A 19,287-nucleotide genomic window follows, 5' to 3' on the forward strand; every position below is an offset into this window, starting at 1 on the left:
CTGAGTCAGTGAACTATATTGTATGTGGCCTTTTAACATTAATAAGCAATTTTAATGTTGTTGGCTCTTTAATAGTTCTGTTTTTTTTTTTTAATCAATGACTTTTCAGGAGTCATTGAAAGTAATTACATGTGTGAAATCCATATTCTTTCTTTTCAGTTCTGATTTATTGCCGTTACCTTAAGATGCTGTTAACTGCAGAAAATGAGAGCAAAACTGTGTATTTTCAAGGAATCATTAAGGTTGGAAAGACTAATAAGATCATCAAGTCAAACCATCAATCCACTCTGACCATGGCCTCCGGCCATGTCCCTCAGTGCCACATCTACACATTTCTTGAATACCTCCAAGGACAGTGACCCCACCACCTCCCTGGGCAGCCTGTGCCAGTGCCTCAGCACTCCTTCTGAGACAAAATTTGTCCTAATATCTTAATATGCTGTTTTCTCAAGACTGACCCTCTAGGTTACTCCTACATCTTGTCCAAAAGGTGAAAATCAGTTAAAAGTTATTTCTTTAGTCCTTTAAGACATTAAAACATAGAACTTGAAATTTTTTTTGCCCTGAGTCTGAATATTCTTGTGAGCTAACTCACTGTGGACAGGCCTGTAACAGTAAAACATTGTCAATAAGTCTTCCTTTTCAAATGAGCAGAAAAACTTATTTAAAGTACCTTCCATCATTGAAAGCATTTTCCCCTTCATAAACCTTGAAGTGCTACAGCAATGCTGGAGCTGTCTGCATACAATCTTGCCTGTCACTTATGTAAAACTCGAATTTCATATATCAAGGGCTTGTGTGAAAATTGCTTTGAGTGTTAATTGCCCAAATGATTCAGCTTTGTAAGAGCTCCTCTTATGTACTCAAGTATGTCTCACAGCAAACTGAGTGCCAAGCTCCAATAGAGAGCCAGCTGTGCTCTGCTCCCAGATGTTTGAAGAAGATAATTCTTGCCCATCATTTCATCCCCCTTCCTAAAATCCTGAGAAATTTGTTTAATGAAGTCATTAATGCACAAAAACGGATCTCTTCATTTTTTTTCTGTTAAAAAAATACTCTCCCTTGAATGTATGCAAGTTTGCCTTGGCTCATAATTACAGTAGCACATTGTCAGATTAACTGTGCTGGGGAGATAGAACAAAAGCCATCAGTTCTGCAAAATTAAGACTCTGCCAACATCATTTAGAAAGGATCAGATCCCTCTGTTGCTTGTTTGTTGTGTTTTTCAGGTCATTTTAATTTTCCAATTTACCTATTGCAGCATGAGTTTTTGCTAGAAACTTCATGAAAAATAAACCCAGTCTTAAGTCTTGGATTCTTAACTATTTAATTCGGATCTCAAATTTCCATATATTTTTGTATCAAATCCTTGACCAATCTACATTACTCAGTTCTCTTTTAAGTCAAAGTAGTGATGTTGCAGTCAGGAGATCTGTATTAATTGGTACCAGCTGGATCCAGCACCAACAAAACAGTTGCAGGGCGATTCTGCTTGGGCTTTGCCTGTCAGTGCACAAATGCAGAGAATTCCAAGGAGAGGAATTCCGTGCTGTACAGTGATAAAATATTTGTGAGATCCACAGCTAGATAGTCATAGTGAGTGACCACCATCAATTCCTACTTCTGTCTGACTCATCTGTCAGAAGAGATTTTTCTCACACTATGTTGTAAATGGGTTTGAACAACCAGAAATAGGTACTGGGTTAATTCAGCCAGTCTTTGGGGCCAGACAGCTCTTGAATCACAAGAATGGAAAGCTATAATAAAGAAGGGGACAGACTCTTTAGCAGGATCTGTTGTGATGAGAAAAGGGGAAGTGCTTTCAAACAAAAACAAGGGAGATTTAGAGTAGATATAAGAAAAAAGTTTTTTACGCTAAGGGTAGTGAAGCACTGGCACAGGTTGCCCAGGGAGGCGGTGGATGCCCCATCCCTGGAGACACTCAAGGTCAGGCTGGTGGGGCTCTGAGAGCCTGACTGAGCTGTAGGTATCCCTGTTCACTGTAGGGGACTAGGTGACATTTAAGGGTCTCTTCTAACTCAAATGATTCTATGAATCTTGCTGTATTTACGTAGCACAGGTGCTAGGGTAGATGGACTCCCTTTCTACAGCTCCCAAGATAGGAAGGGAGAGTTCATCTGCTTTCCCCAGACCATGTGTTTATGTGTTTGCCCACCAACATAGCATTTCTAGCCCACAGGCTGTTTTGGTCTCACAGCATGTGATCCAGCTGCTTTTGCAAGTTATGCTCAGCATCTGTAGCCTTTCAGCCTTTTCTAAAGTAATTTCAAAGTCCATTTTCCCTGGTTCAGTCAGAGGTGATAAGACCCTCTTGAAATTACTTTGTCTGTAGCGAATGGCCCTTGCAAGCTTCAGGCAGATGCTAATGTAGAGATTATTGAGGTTGCATGCAGATCTGAGAGATGTGAGGCAGCAGAGCTGCTGGTGGTAATGGTGGGAGGGAGCAGCTGCTCTGAAACACAGCCACAGCAAACAGTGCAAATATGGGTGGTCAGAGAGTCTCTATATACTTCTCCTATTCTGTGAACTAAAGTGAGGCATTTGCTGGTATCCCTGTCAAAAAGATGCATCCAAAATTAGGGCATACCTAAGTACACAAATAATTCCTTGATCTTCTTCCCCTTGGGGTTAATAGGCATACCAGAGCAAAGCTTAACATTCTACATATGGGCTTAGCAAAAGACTTTAAGAAAAATGATTTGTACTCGTATTTTGTCCTGCTAGCTGTAACATGAAATACTGTGGTTTGCAATGGTGTTTTAATGAGGTATTGTGCAGCCAGGTCATGTTGCTTAGAGTGCAGCCACAGCACCCACTGACTGCTAAGGGAGGTGACAAGCATGGCTGACTCCTCCAGCTGCTCCATCGCAGGACTACTCCTCATCTGACCACTGGGGCCCAGCCCCATTCCAGGGTGCCTGGGGTTTCTGCCCAGGCTGGAGGATGCAGCTGTGTCTCAGCATTTCACTTATTGTTCCCTCTTCTTAATTTCTTTTCATACCAGTCCAGAAATCCTCACTTAGACAACCTTACTTGAATCAACATTCCCTTGTTCCATCTGTTTCCTTATCAGTTAGTGCAACTGACCAGACTGGGTTCTCGTCACTGACTCCCTTTCGTATTATCCTTTGTTGCACTGAAAAAGGTCATTGACCAGGTGCCCTCAAAGGAGCTGATGCTTTCCTTCTACATAGTCTTAGAATGACAAGACAAGTGAGTGTGATGTTCTGCACAACAACAGTTCTGGAACTGAGGGCTATATGTCTTTGGAAGGATCATTTTATTTTACTCCGATCAGGAATTTCATCAGCTAAGCTATGCTGCTGTTAAGAGAAAGAAAAAAATAAAAAGGGAAAGAAGGAAAAGGAAAAGAAAAACGTGAGCTTTAATAAAGTCTCACTTCAAACCTAGGCACTCAGTGGCCTTGCTCATAATGGCAAATGGAGTTCCTCACTCCTGCTTTCGCAGCTCCTCATAAACCTTTTTTTGTCTGAGAATGTCAGTTTGGTCAAATCATCCTGGAAAACTCACATCAAACACTTCTTGGGCTGACTGCCAGCTCTTGTCCCCCTTTCAAGTGTCTTTAATTAGCAGAACATGAGAAATCTCAACAATCCCAATTTTCTTTAAAGTCAGTAGATCTTGTGGCTTCAAGTGTTTACCAGCTGATACCTTTAATAAGTTTTTCCTCTTGGCAAGGAGTTTCATCTCCTGAGCTTTTCAGTACTGAAAGTGCACGTCACCTGTTTTTAACTGAGTGGATTTTTCACATGAGAAATACTTTTACTAGGTGCATTGGCCCCTTTGTGCTTTAGAACATCTTAGAAAAAAATAAGCCAAGACGTAAGTATTTAAATTGTTAGTATGTTGCAAATGGCTATTTTAAATATTCTTTCACTTTTATTTCTCAGGAAATGCATAATTTCTAGTTTGAGGGGCTTTGCTAAGCAAATGGATTGGAATAGGCAAATGTTACTGCTCTTGGGAATTTGTTGTTTTTCTGCTCCCTAATGCATAGAGGACTCATGGTGCACCTATACTGTCTGTAAGACATTATACTGTTGAAGGGAACTTCTTCTGAAATGTCATAGTGGGAGAAAATATTCATGTCAGCTTCTTGTCAGGGCAGAGAGAACTAAAATTTATGTTTGCTATAGGTTGTTGAAAATGGATACTCACTGAATACATATCGTGCTGTGGTGCATAGAGGCTTGCTGGAAGACACTTAAATTTTTTATATGCTATCCCACTGCATGCTTATACCTATACACTGACTATGTATTAAGTGCTCATGACACACTGAGGATCTGAGAGAGGCACCGGTCTCAGCTGGAAACTTTCAGTGGCTTAACTAAATCTGAAGAAACTTCTGCTTTTAGCTCTAGTGGTCGAACTTCTAGTTTTCTTAAGACCAACAACTTTAAGGTACCAGCATGTAGAACTGTAGACGAAATCTCAACCTTTGAGGAAGATGATAGATTACTAAGTGCTTCTGTTAGGAATAACTGAAGTTTGTCTGAAATACATGAGGCTTTCGGCTTACTTGTAGAATCCAAAGGGTTTTTTGGTCTTCTGCAGGACTGACCTTAGTGTGGAAATCCAAAAGAATATCCCAAGTCAGCTTTGATTACCAACTGAAATGAAATGAAAATCCCAGAAACCTTTAGTAGCAATAGAATATGCCATGACTTTAATGCATCCCTATGCAGCCTTGCACTGATAGAAGATACTTTCTGGAAGAGCATTCTTAGAGAGCTTAGAAGGAGTTTAGAAATACTGTCTTAAACTTACCTTCACAGCAACAGTGTAGGGATGTCAATGCTAGAAAATGTCTCCAGATAGGTTGCAAATAAAAAACAAAGATATGCTCTTGCAGATACTGTCAATAGTGACTACAGATATCTATAAATATATATTAAATACATAATTTTAGGAAACTGTATGGCATTTTTCTGAGAGGCTTAATTTTCCATAATAATACCAATAAAATGAAACAGAGCCCTTGGAAGGTGTCAACTCCTGCCTGGACTCAAAGCAAAGCAGAGGAAGGAAATGAATGATTATATGTATTTTCCCAGCTCCGCCTTAACCCGCTGCATGTAAAAAGAGAGGGCAAGACCTGGGCAGACACTGAACAAGAAAAATGATTATTAGATAAAATGACACAAACACATTCCACAAATGTTACTGCAAAGGGAAGATGGAACAAAAATAGTACTTTGTGAAAATTTTACTATATATAGCACAGAACTGTTGGAAGATGAATAGTTCTAGTGAATAATGACCTCTTATTCACCTGCTTAATTGAAAATGTTTTTTCTTCAGACTGAGAATTTATTTACCCTTGACTACAGGGAGGAGACAATTACAAGGAGCTAAAAGATTTTTTTTATTTTTTTTTTTTTCCCAAAAACAATTCAACTTTGGCCAAGAATTAGTTTCATATAAAACTTATTGTTTAGTCCATGTCCTATTGGTATTCTGGTAAAGTTTTCTTCTACATCTTCACTATCTCCCTTCTTTGGGTAGGAAGGCAGGCTGCCTTTCTTTGGGAACGTGATCTTCTCTTCAGGACTGTGCCGTTATCTTCCTTACTGAAACACTGCTGGTTTTTTGGGGCTTGACAAAACTGTTTTTGGTATTGGCTGCCAAAAATACAACAATCCCTGCACACTCATCAAGAGCAGATCTCCGTAAAAGTCATCCAGAATGTAATAAGAATGTTCCCCATCTTAAAGGATGGGAGGACAAAAACAGGATGAGGGGGGCTGGGGCAAAATGGAAAATTTGGACAGGTTTTCAAAACCCGTGTACCTCTGAGTGGGACAGTGATTGTGCTGACTTGGTAGGTCAGATAAGGTTTAAAGTAATCTGAACCTGAACTATTTGCTCTGCTGGTTGGGCCTGTAATTCATTTTTCATTGCAGCCAGTGGAACGGCAGAGATGAGAGATCTGGTTAAACTTAAAAACAGCTGCCAGATGTTTTTTAGGTGAAAGGAGGGAGGTAAGATATTGAATGAGAAGACTAAGACAAATAATTCTTTGGGGGCTGGGCAGGAGTCTCTATGACTGATTCTTGTGGCTTAACTTTTGGCATGTGTTCAGCACCTTGCTGTTCAGGGGAATCATCTTGTTCCTGATTCTTTGCTATGCCTTTCATTTTTCATTCTGCCTTCTTACATCCCAGTGCCAGAAGCATCACTCATGTCATGCAAGAAGGAAGACTGAGAGAGTCCTGAGCTCCCTTCATGGAACAATGGTCTTTATCCCCTTACCTGAAAACTGAGAGATGTAATAATCTCTCCACTTCTGTTCTGGCAGGTAAGCTGTGCTGCTGTTGAACCGAAGGGAATGGAGATATTTCAGTGTTACAGAACAATTTTTGAACATGAGGCTCTACTTATGCATAACATTACAGGAATATTAGGAAAGGTATAGGGAGCTCTCAGGGTCACACATGCTTTTGTGAAACAAAATTTTATGAATGGAAAGGAAAGCAGAAATTGACAGTAAAAAATGGAAGAAAGTGTAATTTAATTGAAATACAATACAAAATCTTATTTGAGTTAAATATGACTTATATCAGGCTTTATTAAAATGCTATTGATCGCTCCATTAGGTGTTAGAATGGATAAAGATGATTGTTCTCAGTCTGTGAGAATGTGCTGTTGAGTTGCATTTTATCAGCATATCCATATGTCACAGTGAGAAGAGGTTACAATTGAGTCTGCTAGTTGATCCTCCTGGGAGATGAGATACTTGCTTTCGAAGATAATAGAAACTGGGTGACCACTCAACTCTTCCTGGTCACTAGCCAAACATCAAAAATTAGAAAACCTCTCTGCATGCACTCCTAGCAAGACTGACTGTAGAAAGTTTGGATGTTAATATATATACATATATTTTTAAAGCTGAAATTGAAATGTTAGTCAAAGTCCTTGCTGGGAAGCAGGTTCGTTACTGCAAGATGTGGACCCTTTTTTTCTCACTGTAATCAGAACATCCAGTACCAAGACTCCAGGTTCAGTACAGATGATAGAAGAGGTGTTAAGCAAATCATGCATGTAAGATGCTGCTATGTGGTGTCGCATACTACTGAGCACTCTTATTTTCTTTTTGTTTCCATTTTTTTGGTGGTTTTTTTCCTGTATTTTGTATTTTGTTTCTGCTTTAAGCTTGTCAACTGCTGATTAGCCATAAAGGATAAATTTAGGCCCAGCACACTTTCTCAGCAAACAGCCAATGGCCAATCTCCATGGAATTACATACCATTCAGTGCCGATGTTAACATTACCAACTCACAGATTTTTGGTTGCTGAAGCACCTCCAATGGCATTGAGTCCCACAGTTAGATGTCATTTGAAGTCAAGGTCAAAATTCCGTAATGTGCTGGCTAATCATGGAGGATACACTGGTCGTTATTCAGTAGATCTACCTCTCTACTTACCATCCCAGCAAAAACATTACTAGTGAACCATTTGGCTACCGCTGGCCTCTGAACAGCCCTGCACATTAAAGTCCTGGGGCATGTGAAAGGCCCAAAGAAGATTTGTTCTTACCTCAGCTTCTCTGCTTCTGGATATGAAAACTTGCCCTGTCCTTTTGGTTCCCTTCAGGATGTGGCCATTTTCATCATTTGGACCCAATCACATATTGCATAAGAGTCAGTTTTCTTCCCCCTTTTTTTTTTCTTTTCTTTTTTCCCATCACCAATAATTCTCTTTGAAAAAAGAGGTGGCAGAAGAAAACATTCAATATATATTGTACTAGGTGTCGCGTCTGATTTTTTTTTTTAACTGGGGACACACTAAGATAAAACAGAAACTGTATGGAAAGCATGAAGAAAAGCGGAAATGTTCACACTTGGTAGCAGTTGGGTGGAAGGCAGGCCATCCATCAGTAAATATCCATTAGGTGTTTATGAGCCTGCCTGGAGTTTTTACAGATACTGTCTTAGATAATAGACCAGTGTTCAGCTGCATGCTGACATCCATAGGGTAATGTCTTTCAGAGAGAGTTATTGTTTGATTTCATACTTGAAGTTTGACTCCTGCCTGTATCTACTAAAAGATTCTCCTGCTTCTTCACATGCAAGCTCTACTAGTATATCGTTTAGTGTTTGCATGCTCTATTGAGAACAATTCTAGCCTACTTATCCTTTTTGACCTACATCCCTAAGAAAACAACATAATTGGTGATTCTAAAAGTTTGTGATATTTTAAAAGATAACAAAAATAGAAGAACAGTCTTTTAAATGCTGAAAATTACAACTTTAATTTTAAAGTTATTTGTTCCTTTATATTTAGCTTTTTTTTTCAATTCAAAGTAATTTACACCAGCAGTGTATTAATAGCATTGAAAAATGCAAACATTATAGTCAGCTCTAACATACGATCAGCAGTAAGCTTTGAATGCTGTATTCTCTCTTCTTGTCATAGCAGTACTGCAATTCAGATACTTTAATACAACATACCAGATGCTTTCAACCATACATACAAATTGGAACAACAGAAAAAGGATGTGAAAAAAAGTGAGATTATGCTGAAAGATCAACCCTTATAAGGATTTCTACCTTAATTTAGAGTGATTCTTTCTTGGCATGGGCAGGAATACAATTTTCTTGCAAGAAGAATGGAGATAGTCAGTGAAATTCTTGTCCCACTGAATTTTGTAGGAGTTTATCCCAATCACACAGGGAACTGTCACGTAGAATAAGGACTCCTTATTTTCTGTCACTGATAATTTCACTATCTTGGACTATAGAAAGACCTCTACTTCTGTAAACATTTCATTCCTTTGTAATACAGTTGGATGTTTGTTTTTCTTTGCTATCGCTAGCTTCCTTTACAGCTAGCTGAATTTCCAGACCTTGGATGTGTTTTCACTGCTTGTTCAGAGGTTCTTTAGTGTTCTCTCCTTTATGAACTGCTGCTGAGAAGCTTTTACTTTTCCAAACACAAAAGCTTATGTGAATTACTGAGAGATTTTAGAAAAAGGAATAAACAGCTCTTAATAGATTTAGTAAGGGTGCTCTTTTGGTGTGTATTTACCAACATTTTTTTGGTTGGACTAGCACATGCAAGGAATTCAAACACCTTGTGTAATTCTAGGAAATTTATTGTCATCAGTTACTTCCTGCAAATACACTTTGAATTCTCCAAATAGCACCATCTATTTTGTTTCATGAAAAACTGCTCTCCATCTCTATTGTCATCTAATTACTTTTTCCCGCTCTGTATCTTTTTTACTACTAATTACTTTTTCCCGCTCTGTATCTTTTTTACTAATTTTCATCTTGTATCAGCTTTTCCTGTACTCTGTGCAAGACATCCTCACGTGGTTTTGACTTACAGCGCTATCCTACCTATCCTTCTACTATAAGTGTTACAGCACCTTGCTTACGTTCCCTGCTAAAAGGGAACAGTCCTTTTAATATTCCCTTTGTGACATTCTCTCAACAATCCCAAGATTTGATTTAAAAGAAAAATCCATGTTGAGAGTACTAAAAGGATACTATGGTATTAAGAGTCTCCCAAAGTGATTTGGTCCTTTTCTTCTAAAAAGAAAAAAATATATACACAATTATCTTGACTAGTGTCTGTTAAAATCTCTTGCAGGATTGTGTTAATGTGCAATGGCACTTTGGCCCCCAGGAAAACCTGGAATGGTAGCGGCCAATGCACAGTGAGATTCTCCAACCTTTCACAAGGAATTAAGGCATCAGGACAAATCCAGGCTGCTCGAAGGATCCTCATCCAGATCCCTTGTTTAGTGAACACCAGAAATTTATCAGCAATGCATTTAACTAACTAGAGAGTTTGCAGTAGTATTTTTAGACCTTTTTTTTTTTTTTTTTTTTTTTTTTTTGTGAAAGTATGGCAAATGTGGTCACTTTGTAAATCACTCAGGACAGGCTGGGAAGGTTTGATCAAACCTGAAATAGAGTGGTAAGTTTCAAACTAAAACCTTTGTGAAAATTAGTTCTTAGCTGGAAGAGAGGGACAGAGTATACTCACTGATAAAAAAATAGATGAGTAAATGGCCTATCCTTTGCCACAGAGATGCCATGGGGAAAGACCTAACTGGGAGCCTGAGGGACTGCAAGTGGGAAGGCAGGCGTGGCTGGGGAGATGGGGCGCCAGAGAGTCACAGGGCAGTGGAGCCTGCAGCAGTAGAGGAGCATGGGATAAATGCACACGAGGGGAAAATAAACTGTTTCCTTCATTCTCCTGTTCAGGAAGCAAATTGTTAAAATTGATTGATCATTGCTGATGAAAGGCTATGGCTGCCAACCAAGACATTTTGGTGTTGTACATAATGTTTGCTTTAGCACAGCATGTTGCTTGCATGAGGACTTTTTGCTAATTATTAGTCCTTAAAGCAGTAGGAAGTTTGCAATGCTGTTTTTTACAACTAAATTGAATGACTCAAGACAGTAGAGCTACTGTTTAAGTAAAAAAAAAAAATAGCAGGATGAGGCCATTAAAGTTCTGCCAGTCATTTAGAAGTCACGGGTTTCTTCATTACAAAGCAAAATTTGTGCTGAAAAAAGAAATAAGCAGAAAATTTCCAAAAAAACATCTCTCTGTTCAGCGTGTTTGAGTCATTTCTAAATACACAAAGTCCTAGAGCCCAAAAGGACTCTGTTAAAAAATAAACTAACTGAAACTGTAGCTCTTGCCAAATTCACTGCTCTGCAAACATTCAACATGGCTCATTACTACTAGGGAAGCTGTTCCTGTTCTGTTTGTTAGCCCAGATGAATAGAGAAAACGGGATAAAGAGATTTAATTAAGCTACTAAAAAAGGGATATAGTCAAAGACCAGTAGTTGTATTCAGTAGGGGAAGAAATGACAAAATGTCTGGTGTTGACTGAACGTGTAAGAATTGGCTGAGATCTACTGAATTCGTATTGTTTCACCAGAGAATCTGACCCCATAGTTCAAACGTGGACAGTTAGTCTAACTTAAGCCACTTCATAATTTAAAAACTTAACTTCTCCAAAAAGGAGACGCTAATTCATGTTTCTCCGTGTTGTATCAGGTATGTCACCATTGTCTAATTACAATCAGCAGGTTCAAGGTGCAAAAACAGAATTTCATGATTGGGGAAGGAAGAAGGAATTTATTCCCCACGATCCCCATACCTTGCTCTATAGTCAATTTTCTTCAAAAGCCAAACCTATATCAGGCGTTTCTTGGTAGCTGACAGGGGACAGAAAGTGATGAAAAGTTGGCAGTCTTCTATAGGTCATGCTGACACTTGAGGAAAGAATTTTGGTGTTTCCATGCCTTATGTGATAAATGCAGCAGAGATCAACTCACCCCATTTGGCCTCTCCTCAGAGGCAGTATTTACATTCTCATTGAACTAGAGGGTGTTCGGTTTTACAAACTCAGTTTTACAGCTAAGATTAGTTAATTTATACAGTGCTTGTCCCAGAAAAGTAAAAACAGATTCCTTTTGAAAAAGCAGTAGAAAGATGAGAATAGCAAGGTATCTTAGAAAGAAATAGGTGCATAATATCAAAATATTTGTCCTCTGCTAGTACTGGATTACATGCATTTTATACTGCACTAGCCACAGAGTACAATTTGGTTTTGCAACAGTATGTTATGAAAAAATACCTTATGCATTTAGTAAAAGTGGCAGGATTTTGATATTCTTTGGTTAAAATGCAAACACGCAGGGACTTGAGATCTAAGGTATTGGGATTTTAAGAGCAGTTCAAAGTCCATCTCCTTCAGCTTCTGAGAAAAGAATGAGATTGTGATTGAAAAGACAAAAATATCTGAGTTCTCCACTTAAGTCCTCGCGGTCTTTTCTTGTTCGGATCTGTTTGTGCTTTTGTGGTCAGCATTGGTAAAGTATGCTGGAGTCCTGGAGAATTTCATGCTTTGGTGCCAAGAAGCGAGTACAAGTGATCAGCAACAGTGTATTTAAAGTGGTTGTAGGTGACTTTATATATACATAGATCTGTATACGTGTATATATATTTATATATATATATAAACACAAGAGATAAAAATGTTGAGTTGAGCAGAGTTCATCAGTGTCTTATTTGTTATCACGTATTTATCCCTCCTTATTTTCAGTAGTTTGGGACACCAATGCAGCTGGGAATGAGCAGATGCAGAGAACAATTACTCTAATTCTGGAGCTATCTGTGGGCTTCGATTAGGAAGCCAGCATCCTGGGTTTAAGAAACTCATCACCGCTGATTCTTAGGTGAGGCATAAGGTCTTCTCATGTGACCCATCATGACCATTCTATTTATTTGTTTATATTAAAGCACTGATGGTCGGTGTATTTCTCTTACCTAGGACAATGCAAAGGATGTACACAGGCCATACAGAGGGAGACGTCAGTACTACCCACTGGCATGCAGATGAGCAAGCTTCTTTATACTGGAAGTCTTGCGGTTGCATTTGTAAAAGATTTATCAGTATATGCACCAGAACTGAATTCTCCTTCCTGCAAAAATCCAAAATCTTGCTGACAAGCATTCAAGAGATTGTTCCAATGCAAAATAAATAAATAAATACTCAGGCAAAATTATCTTACTCAAAAAAATCTGGCTGAGCTCCGCTGTTTCAGAAAGCCTGCTCAAACCAAGATACTTTACCTTTTAATACCTATCTACTTATGCATGCATGCAGGGAACCTACTGACTAATTGAAATCATATTTGCAAGTTTTCTGACTATTATATTATACAGTGTAAGTTCCAACATTTTGCTGTTCTCAAGCTGCCATGCAGAGCAAGTTAGAAATAAATTCTTCGTTCTTCAATTTTCCATGTTTTTCAACAGTTTCATTTCTTTGAAGTGTCTTAGACTTTTATATTTATAAAATTCTAAAAATTCAAAAAAAAAAAAAAGCCTCAATCAAAATCCCCAAACAAACAAAACAAACTCCCCTGTGCAAATAAAATTGCACATTTAAGGGGATGGGGGAGATATATGGGCTACAAAGCTATTTTTGTTCCAGCTACTTCAGCTTTATCTAGTTTAATGTTTATTCTGTGACCATTTGAAATTCAATTTCAGGTAGTTCTGTATAATATCAGCATAGAATGCATCGTTAACTCTAAGAGGATGTTTTCCATTGGCATCTGCTATTTTCACCAAATGTCAAGGCTTGACATTTGCTATCGTTATCTGGTTTTGGTGTATCACTCATACTGAGATTTTGTTTCTTCTTATCTGATATTGATTTCAACTGTGACCAGCTGTGTTGCTAATAAAATCAACAGGCAAGTATCTGGCATTTAGCTCTTCATGGGTAGAGAAAAAGAAACAACCCAGTGACAGAATAAAGAGATACTTTTCAATTAGGATGCTTGCCTGCATCCTAATATTATCCATCTCTTGGCACTTCTGTTGTAGTATTTCTGACTGATTCCCGTGGGGAAGTCTCCGTGGAAATTCTTGCCTCTCAGATGAAATATTCCTTTTTACTCTCATCCACAGCTTCCTGGAGAGCAGGGTCATTTTTCAAAGCAGCATCAGCGCTTTCAGCAAACTCAGTTCCTTTGGCCTCATTGGTGTGGTAGGTGCCCTTATGCCTGTACATGTACCGGACCATCACAACCAGCAGGCAAATGAGGACAAATACCACTGCAGCTATCACACCTAGAAGAAAAGTACTATTGTCAGTAATAAAATACAAGCAGCGTATTACAGGCAGGTATCACAACTTGAATTACTTGATAGGAAAAAAATCTCCATAACATAAGATATTTACAGATTGTAATGGCTGAGGTTAGAAAGGGTTCTGAAAGGAACAAATTGAAGAACTCAGATGGGATATACATACTGCAGAAATGCAGGTCAAATTCTTGCTAGCTTTCTTTCAGTCAATAGCTTGATTTAGATGAATTCATTGGAACTGCAAGTTTATTCACAAATGAGCAATCCTGCCATCCCTGTGGTAGTATATATCCAGGGGAGTACGCAGGCGGCCTGATCGTGCCCCACTGAGTGTGCTTAATTTCAGGAAGAGTAAAGGACACTGAACGTTTCTTAGGAGATATTCGACTAGTAGCAGGAGCCATGTTCCTGCAGTACTGCTTTCTGTTTGGGAGTTGTCACGTCATGTTATGCTCTAATTAAGAAAATCTTCTTGTAATGAACATGAAAGTGACACCTAGGAGGGATTATGGGTAGAACTTCTCCATCTCCTAGGCTAAGACTAATTATTATACCTGTGTTGACTGGGCAAAAATTTCTGTATGTAACCTAAATGTTCATGGGACTAAACAGTGAAGGAAAGCACTCCTAGTGAAGGAAAGTAAGTCCAGGCTCCAGGGATGGCTGTGCTGTGAACACCTTGTGTCCTTGCTTTGCAGAGTCTTTTCCTTTTTTTCATTTTCTACAGTGAAACATGGAAGTCCAGAGCAAAGAAGGCACCACTGACAAGTTCGTAGCTAAAAAATTACAAGCTATATACCCTTCCTCTCAAATCAAATCAATCCTTTAAGAATCCTGGAAATAAATAAGATATTACAAAGCTGATTTATTCAACTTCGATTTTTTCTTCTTTTTCTTTTAGCACTTTTATATAAGTTGGATGTTCTTCCAAGCTCTTTAGCTGCTGTTCTGTACAAGTACTTGATACTGAGCTGATTCTACATTCATGTGACTCCAGCACCAGGGGATTAAAGGAGTAAACTAAACATTATAGAAATACATATAGAAAAGCACCGAAATAGGGTATTCCTAGAAAAATCCCAAGTGTGGATTGTGAAGCTGCTGTGAGGATGCAGTGGGTAGGAACTCATCATACTGTAGGCATCTACAGTACAGAAGGCTCCATTTGAGTTAGTCCAATTGGGCTGCTTCTGCAGTCAGTGGACTGGAGGGGACGATTCCTCTTCTTCTAGAAATGAAAATCTGTGCTTGATCAGATGAATCATTCTCTGGAAATAAGTACTTTCCACAGTGACAATGAAGGCTGTGTAGTGAGTGTCTCTCTTCTGTTCCCTGTATTCAAGATATGAGTCAAGAGGGTATCTCCAGAGCTTTAGATTTAGGAGCATCAGTAAACTAAGTTCGGATGCTATATTGACATGAAGATGGGGAACTGGACAGAACATTAGCAAGGTGAATAGAAATAATAACTCTATCATAAAAAAATATGCCTGCAACATTATTCCACAGATTTTATGGTGCCTGATTCAGAAAAGTGAAGTTATTGCTATCAGAAATTAAACTGCTCATACTGAGAACTTTAGGTTTACAGTGATATCTCAGTTGTGGTGGGGGTTTCATCAGTTTTTCGGGCTGGTATCCCTTGACACAAGAGGTTTTAATAGGCTTTAGGTATAGCACAATATTAATAAGCCTGAGGGACTAAGTACAAATCAATTTACCTGCTACTTGTTCATAGAAAGCTGAAATTAAAGTTACGTGAGATGGGACCTGAGGGAAATATAGCAGAGCCTCACCAATTTGCACTAATGATTGGTATACCCCCTTGTGAATAACTTAAATTAACGCGTTAGCATGGAAATGAACAAACACAATAAAAGTAAAAAGACAGGGTTCTCTCTGTGAACATAGCTTTGCTCGTTTCTTCTGACAACTGTATTTAGTTTAAATGCATGAGGGATTTTTAATGGAACACCAGGATAGGCTCTGTGGCATGTTCTGTAAGAATAAAGGGTCAGCTGGTGTGAGTTAGCCTGCTCAAATCAAAGACAGCACACCAATTTTGTATTGTATGAAAGTCTTGGTCCAGGGAATGATGAGAAATATCAGAGGCTGACTTTGCTGCTAGTGGCTTGAATGTTTTGTTCTAAAAGGAGGAATGGATGGAGGTGGTATAGCTCAGTGGTTCATGCTCATTATCTTATCTCGTTATCTTTGCCAATAGCCCCTCTGGGAGTAAATTTCCCACTGGCCTAATTAACTCTAATTGTGCCGCTCCTGTTGTCTTGTCAGCAAAGTAAGAGTTCTGCAAAATGCAGGAAAGCAACCAACCTGCTGTTTTAATTCTAATGGTTCTGCTAAGTACAGCCAGCTTCCTACCTCCAATAACAGCCACATCTGCTCCAGCTGAGGAATTCTCTATGTCTCCATCTATAAATAGATCAGAAGATACAAAAGTTAATTAAAGAAAAAGGACTTGGATCACATGTAGCAGCAGTGACTGTTCTAGCGGTGCTGTATTATTTTAACCTCTGAAACTCAGAACTTAAACAAGATCTCTCGTTAGCAAAATGCATTTATAAAACATATCATTAGAATTGTCTGTTTTCTGTCACCATAACACTGGATAAAAAATAACTAGCACATTATGCAAACTATTGTGGTCCTCAGGGAAACACCTACTGTGTATTATGAGCGCTTACCTGTAACATCCTCCAGTGAATGATTAAATTAAGGCCATTCAGGTACTGTGATTACCCTCAGAAAGGCAGTTTTTTTGGGGAAAAAAAATGTTAGCACCTATTTACTTTTCTCTTTATGGCTCTTCAGTCTGTGGTCTGGATCTTGCAAATCAAATAAGCTCTATTGATTTTAATTACTACTTACTTGCCTGCAATATTCTGGTATTAATTTTAGCATTTACTTTTAATCTTACAATACATCATGTTATATGTATGGCTTAAAACACAGTCCTCATTTAGAGTAAATCTGAGTTTGGTTCTGATAAATCAAATTACTTTCTTTACTGGATTATAAATTCTTTAAAAAAACAACCCCAATTTTTCCAAATTGAAAGCTGGAGAGAAGCATTTGACCACATGGTTTTAAGGGGTAGGAAACTGGGTGGAGAAGCTGTAAGGTGCTGAAAGATTTTAATCTTAATTATAACAGCTGTTAGAAACAATCAAAATAGCTAATGAATAGGCAAAGTGTTTTAGAGGGGAGTGGAAAAGTAAACCTTAAGAAGCAGTGAGAATTTGTCTCTCCTTATCTGATACAAACCTTCAGTGAAAGTAAATTCACACAGATGAGCATTTCCTAACTAGCATCTCTGTAGCTGATCAGCGTACAATCTTGTTTTTGGATCCTTATCTCACACTGCTGGTATCAGCCCGTTTATTCCTGAATTATGTGTGTGTCTGGGAAGGTGATAAATTCCTGGGGTTTGTCCATGCTAGTTTTATGACAGGACGCTCTATTTATTATTGTATTGTTTATGCGATTCTAAATGCCGTTGGTTTGCTAACAAGGCAAGTAGCTTTAGGTGAGTTGTTTTTTATTTTTTATTTTTCCTTATTAGTATATACGACAGATAGAAAAGTTCTCTTGAAAACCTAAAAATGGTAATTCCAAATCCTCTCATAAATTCAACAGTGGCACTGTGGCTGACTCTGGCTCTTCTTTTGCTAGATCTGTGACAGACCATGAAAGGAAAAAAACTCTCAGGAGCTTTCTTCTTACTCACGGCCAGTTTCATTTCAAACTGATGAGATTCAAAAAATTCATCAAATGCATCATGGTCATGTGAAGTGCTTTTTCTGGAAAGGAGGAGACCTTTTCTCTCCCGCAGAGGTTCTTCCCACATTTTCTTCCAGCTAAACGCTGATGGAAGGATTGGGCACGCCTTGTGTAATTTAGAAACTCTAATTATGTCTACTTCCATTCAAAACCCGTGTGCCTCAGAAGAGATTAATTACTTCAAGGTCAAACTGTACAGTAGTTCTTAATACAACAAATATATACTGTGTGCCAAAGAAGCAAGCTCCTCTATAACAATCAAATACTTAAAGTTGTGAATTCTAAAGTACTTTCCTAGCTACACAGCTTGCTTCCAAACATTAATTCTGGATCAAATCATTATCCCTTTAATTATAAAAAGGTATGCAAGTAACTGTCAGCTCTTTTCTGTTCTTCCCATGTGTCTCTCAGGCTCAGATAACAAGCAGGTGCCTTATCTCTGGTACTTTGCACCAAAGTGCTTCTTGATAATGGATTACAGTATCATCAGTCTGCAGAAAAGTTTTCTTTTCAGTACAGTACTTCCTAAGTTTTCAGAAGAATGCTAGTCCCGTCTTGAGCTATTGTGTAGTTAGCAGTTAATCAGACGATGTTCTGCTGTTCAGCAAATTGCTAGCAGTGTGATAAAACTTCACTCAGCATAGCTCTCATTTTACTGCAAGTGTGTGTGAGAGTCCTACTTTTCCTTGGTGTGCCCGATTTTACCACAGGATGGGTTTGCTGTCCTCTCAGCTGTCCTTGGCTGGGTTTTGCTGCAACCTCTGGAGTGCCAGGACACTCCACCTACCAATGATCAGAATTTTCCAAGGTCTGCTCCCCAGATCAGTTATGAAGCAAGGATAAGGGAGGGCATACAGGGACCCTTAGTACCTGTCTCAAAGCCCTTAAGATTTTGCTTTGTCCAAAACAAAGAACAGGCTGCCCAGGGAAGTGGTGGAGTCACCATCCCTGGAGGTGTTCAAGACAAAGAGTAAATGTTGCGCTGGGTGACATGATCTTACTGGTCTTTCCAACCTTAATGATTCTATGGGAAATAGGAATGTGATACATGGCAGATACGATTTAGCGGTGGGTTGTTCGGTTAGTATGGTTAGGTTGAGGTTGGACTTGATGATCTTGAAGGTCTTTTCCAACCTAAGCAATTCTGTGATTCTACGGCAATACAATAATATTTCTAGGAGGAGGGAAGGTATCAGTATCATTCAAGATTCTAGTGGTATCACCTTTCACAAAAAATGACTAAAGAAAATAAGACCATTTTCCCAGAGTAGAGGTGAAACAACAGCCACCATCCAGACCATCTTACTCCTTCTTTGTCAACTCCTTAGCATGCAGAGCACTCAAAAGTCTGTATTTCAGTAACTGCTGTTGCACCTGTTTTGGTTATTTTCCTTTGTTTCAAGGACATATTTTGTTATCTACTGCTAAACTGTCCTTGCAAAACTTCCTCTCACTGTTTTACTGGCCCTTGTCCATAGCTGCAATCTGATCTCAAATGTGTTTAGACAGTGTTGTTATTTAGTGCCATTGGTTACCATGACACGTTGAAATCAAACGAGCAAGGGAAAACTTGTTTTTCATAAAAACCTTGGCCATCGGAATGGGTTGCCTAAATCAAGAGTACAACATACAAATCAAATTGCCTGTTGTTGGAAAGGTAAGTTTCTAAAAGCCAGAATGAAGGGGGAAAATGCTTTTGTGCCATGACCTGAAATTCATCAAATTCCGGTTCTGTCCCTAAGCTTACAGATAAGATTTTGCAGTAGAACAACAATTGCTACCTGCCTCATCCTCATCAATCAAATCATGCCGAGAA

At 38.7% G+C, this 19,287-nt stretch overlaps 2 protein-coding genes across 45 annotated transcripts in view; one reads left to right on the forward strand and one right to left on the reverse strand.

Annotated features, from left to right (window-relative positions):
* LOC110399220 overlaps positions 1 to 19,287 on the forward strand; it is a 585,449-nt gene that overhangs the window by 141,737 nt on the left and 424,425 nt on the right. For 35 of the 43 annotated variants that reach the window (XR_002438981.1, XR_002438982.1, XR_002438989.1 and 32 more), the window contains one exon: positions 6,210 to 6,343. The exons of 4 other annotated variants lie outside the window; for them this stretch is intronic. The gene's annotated coding sequence lies outside the window, so the exon portion shown is untranslated. Of the gene's footprint in view, positions 1 to 1,929; positions 6,027 to 6,209; positions 6,344 to 16,109; positions 19,129 to 19,287 lie in introns of those variants that run through there. 4 more of the 43 variants (XR_002439009.1, XR_002439013.1, XR_002439022.1 and 1 more) reach the window with 2 other exon arrangements.
* The window catches only part of GYPC (glycophorin C (Gerbich blood group)), a 31,258-nt gene continuing 20,241 nt past the window's right edge, over positions 8,271 to 19,287 (reverse strand). The window contains exons 3-4 of one of the 2 annotated variants that reach the window (XM_021397549.1): positions 16,053 to 16,103; positions 8,271 to 13,655 (exon numbers count right to left, since the gene is read on the reverse strand). In XM_021397549.1, the coding sequence (XP_021253224.1) occupies positions 13,459 to 13,655; positions 16,053 to 16,103 (248 nt within the window). In that variant the 3' untranslated portion in view covers positions 8,271 to 13,458. Of the gene's footprint in view, positions 13,656 to 16,004; positions 16,104 to 19,287 lie in introns of both variants that reach the window. The other variant, XM_021397547.1, reaches the window with a different exon arrangement.

Source organism: Numida meleagris, chromosome 5 (assembly GCF_002078875.1).
Source record: "Numida meleagris isolate 19003 breed g44 Domestic line chromosome 5, NumMel1.0, whole genome shotgun sequence".
In the NCBI taxonomy this organism is placed as follows: Eukaryota; Metazoa; Chordata; class Aves; order Galliformes; family Numididae; genus Numida; species Numida meleagris.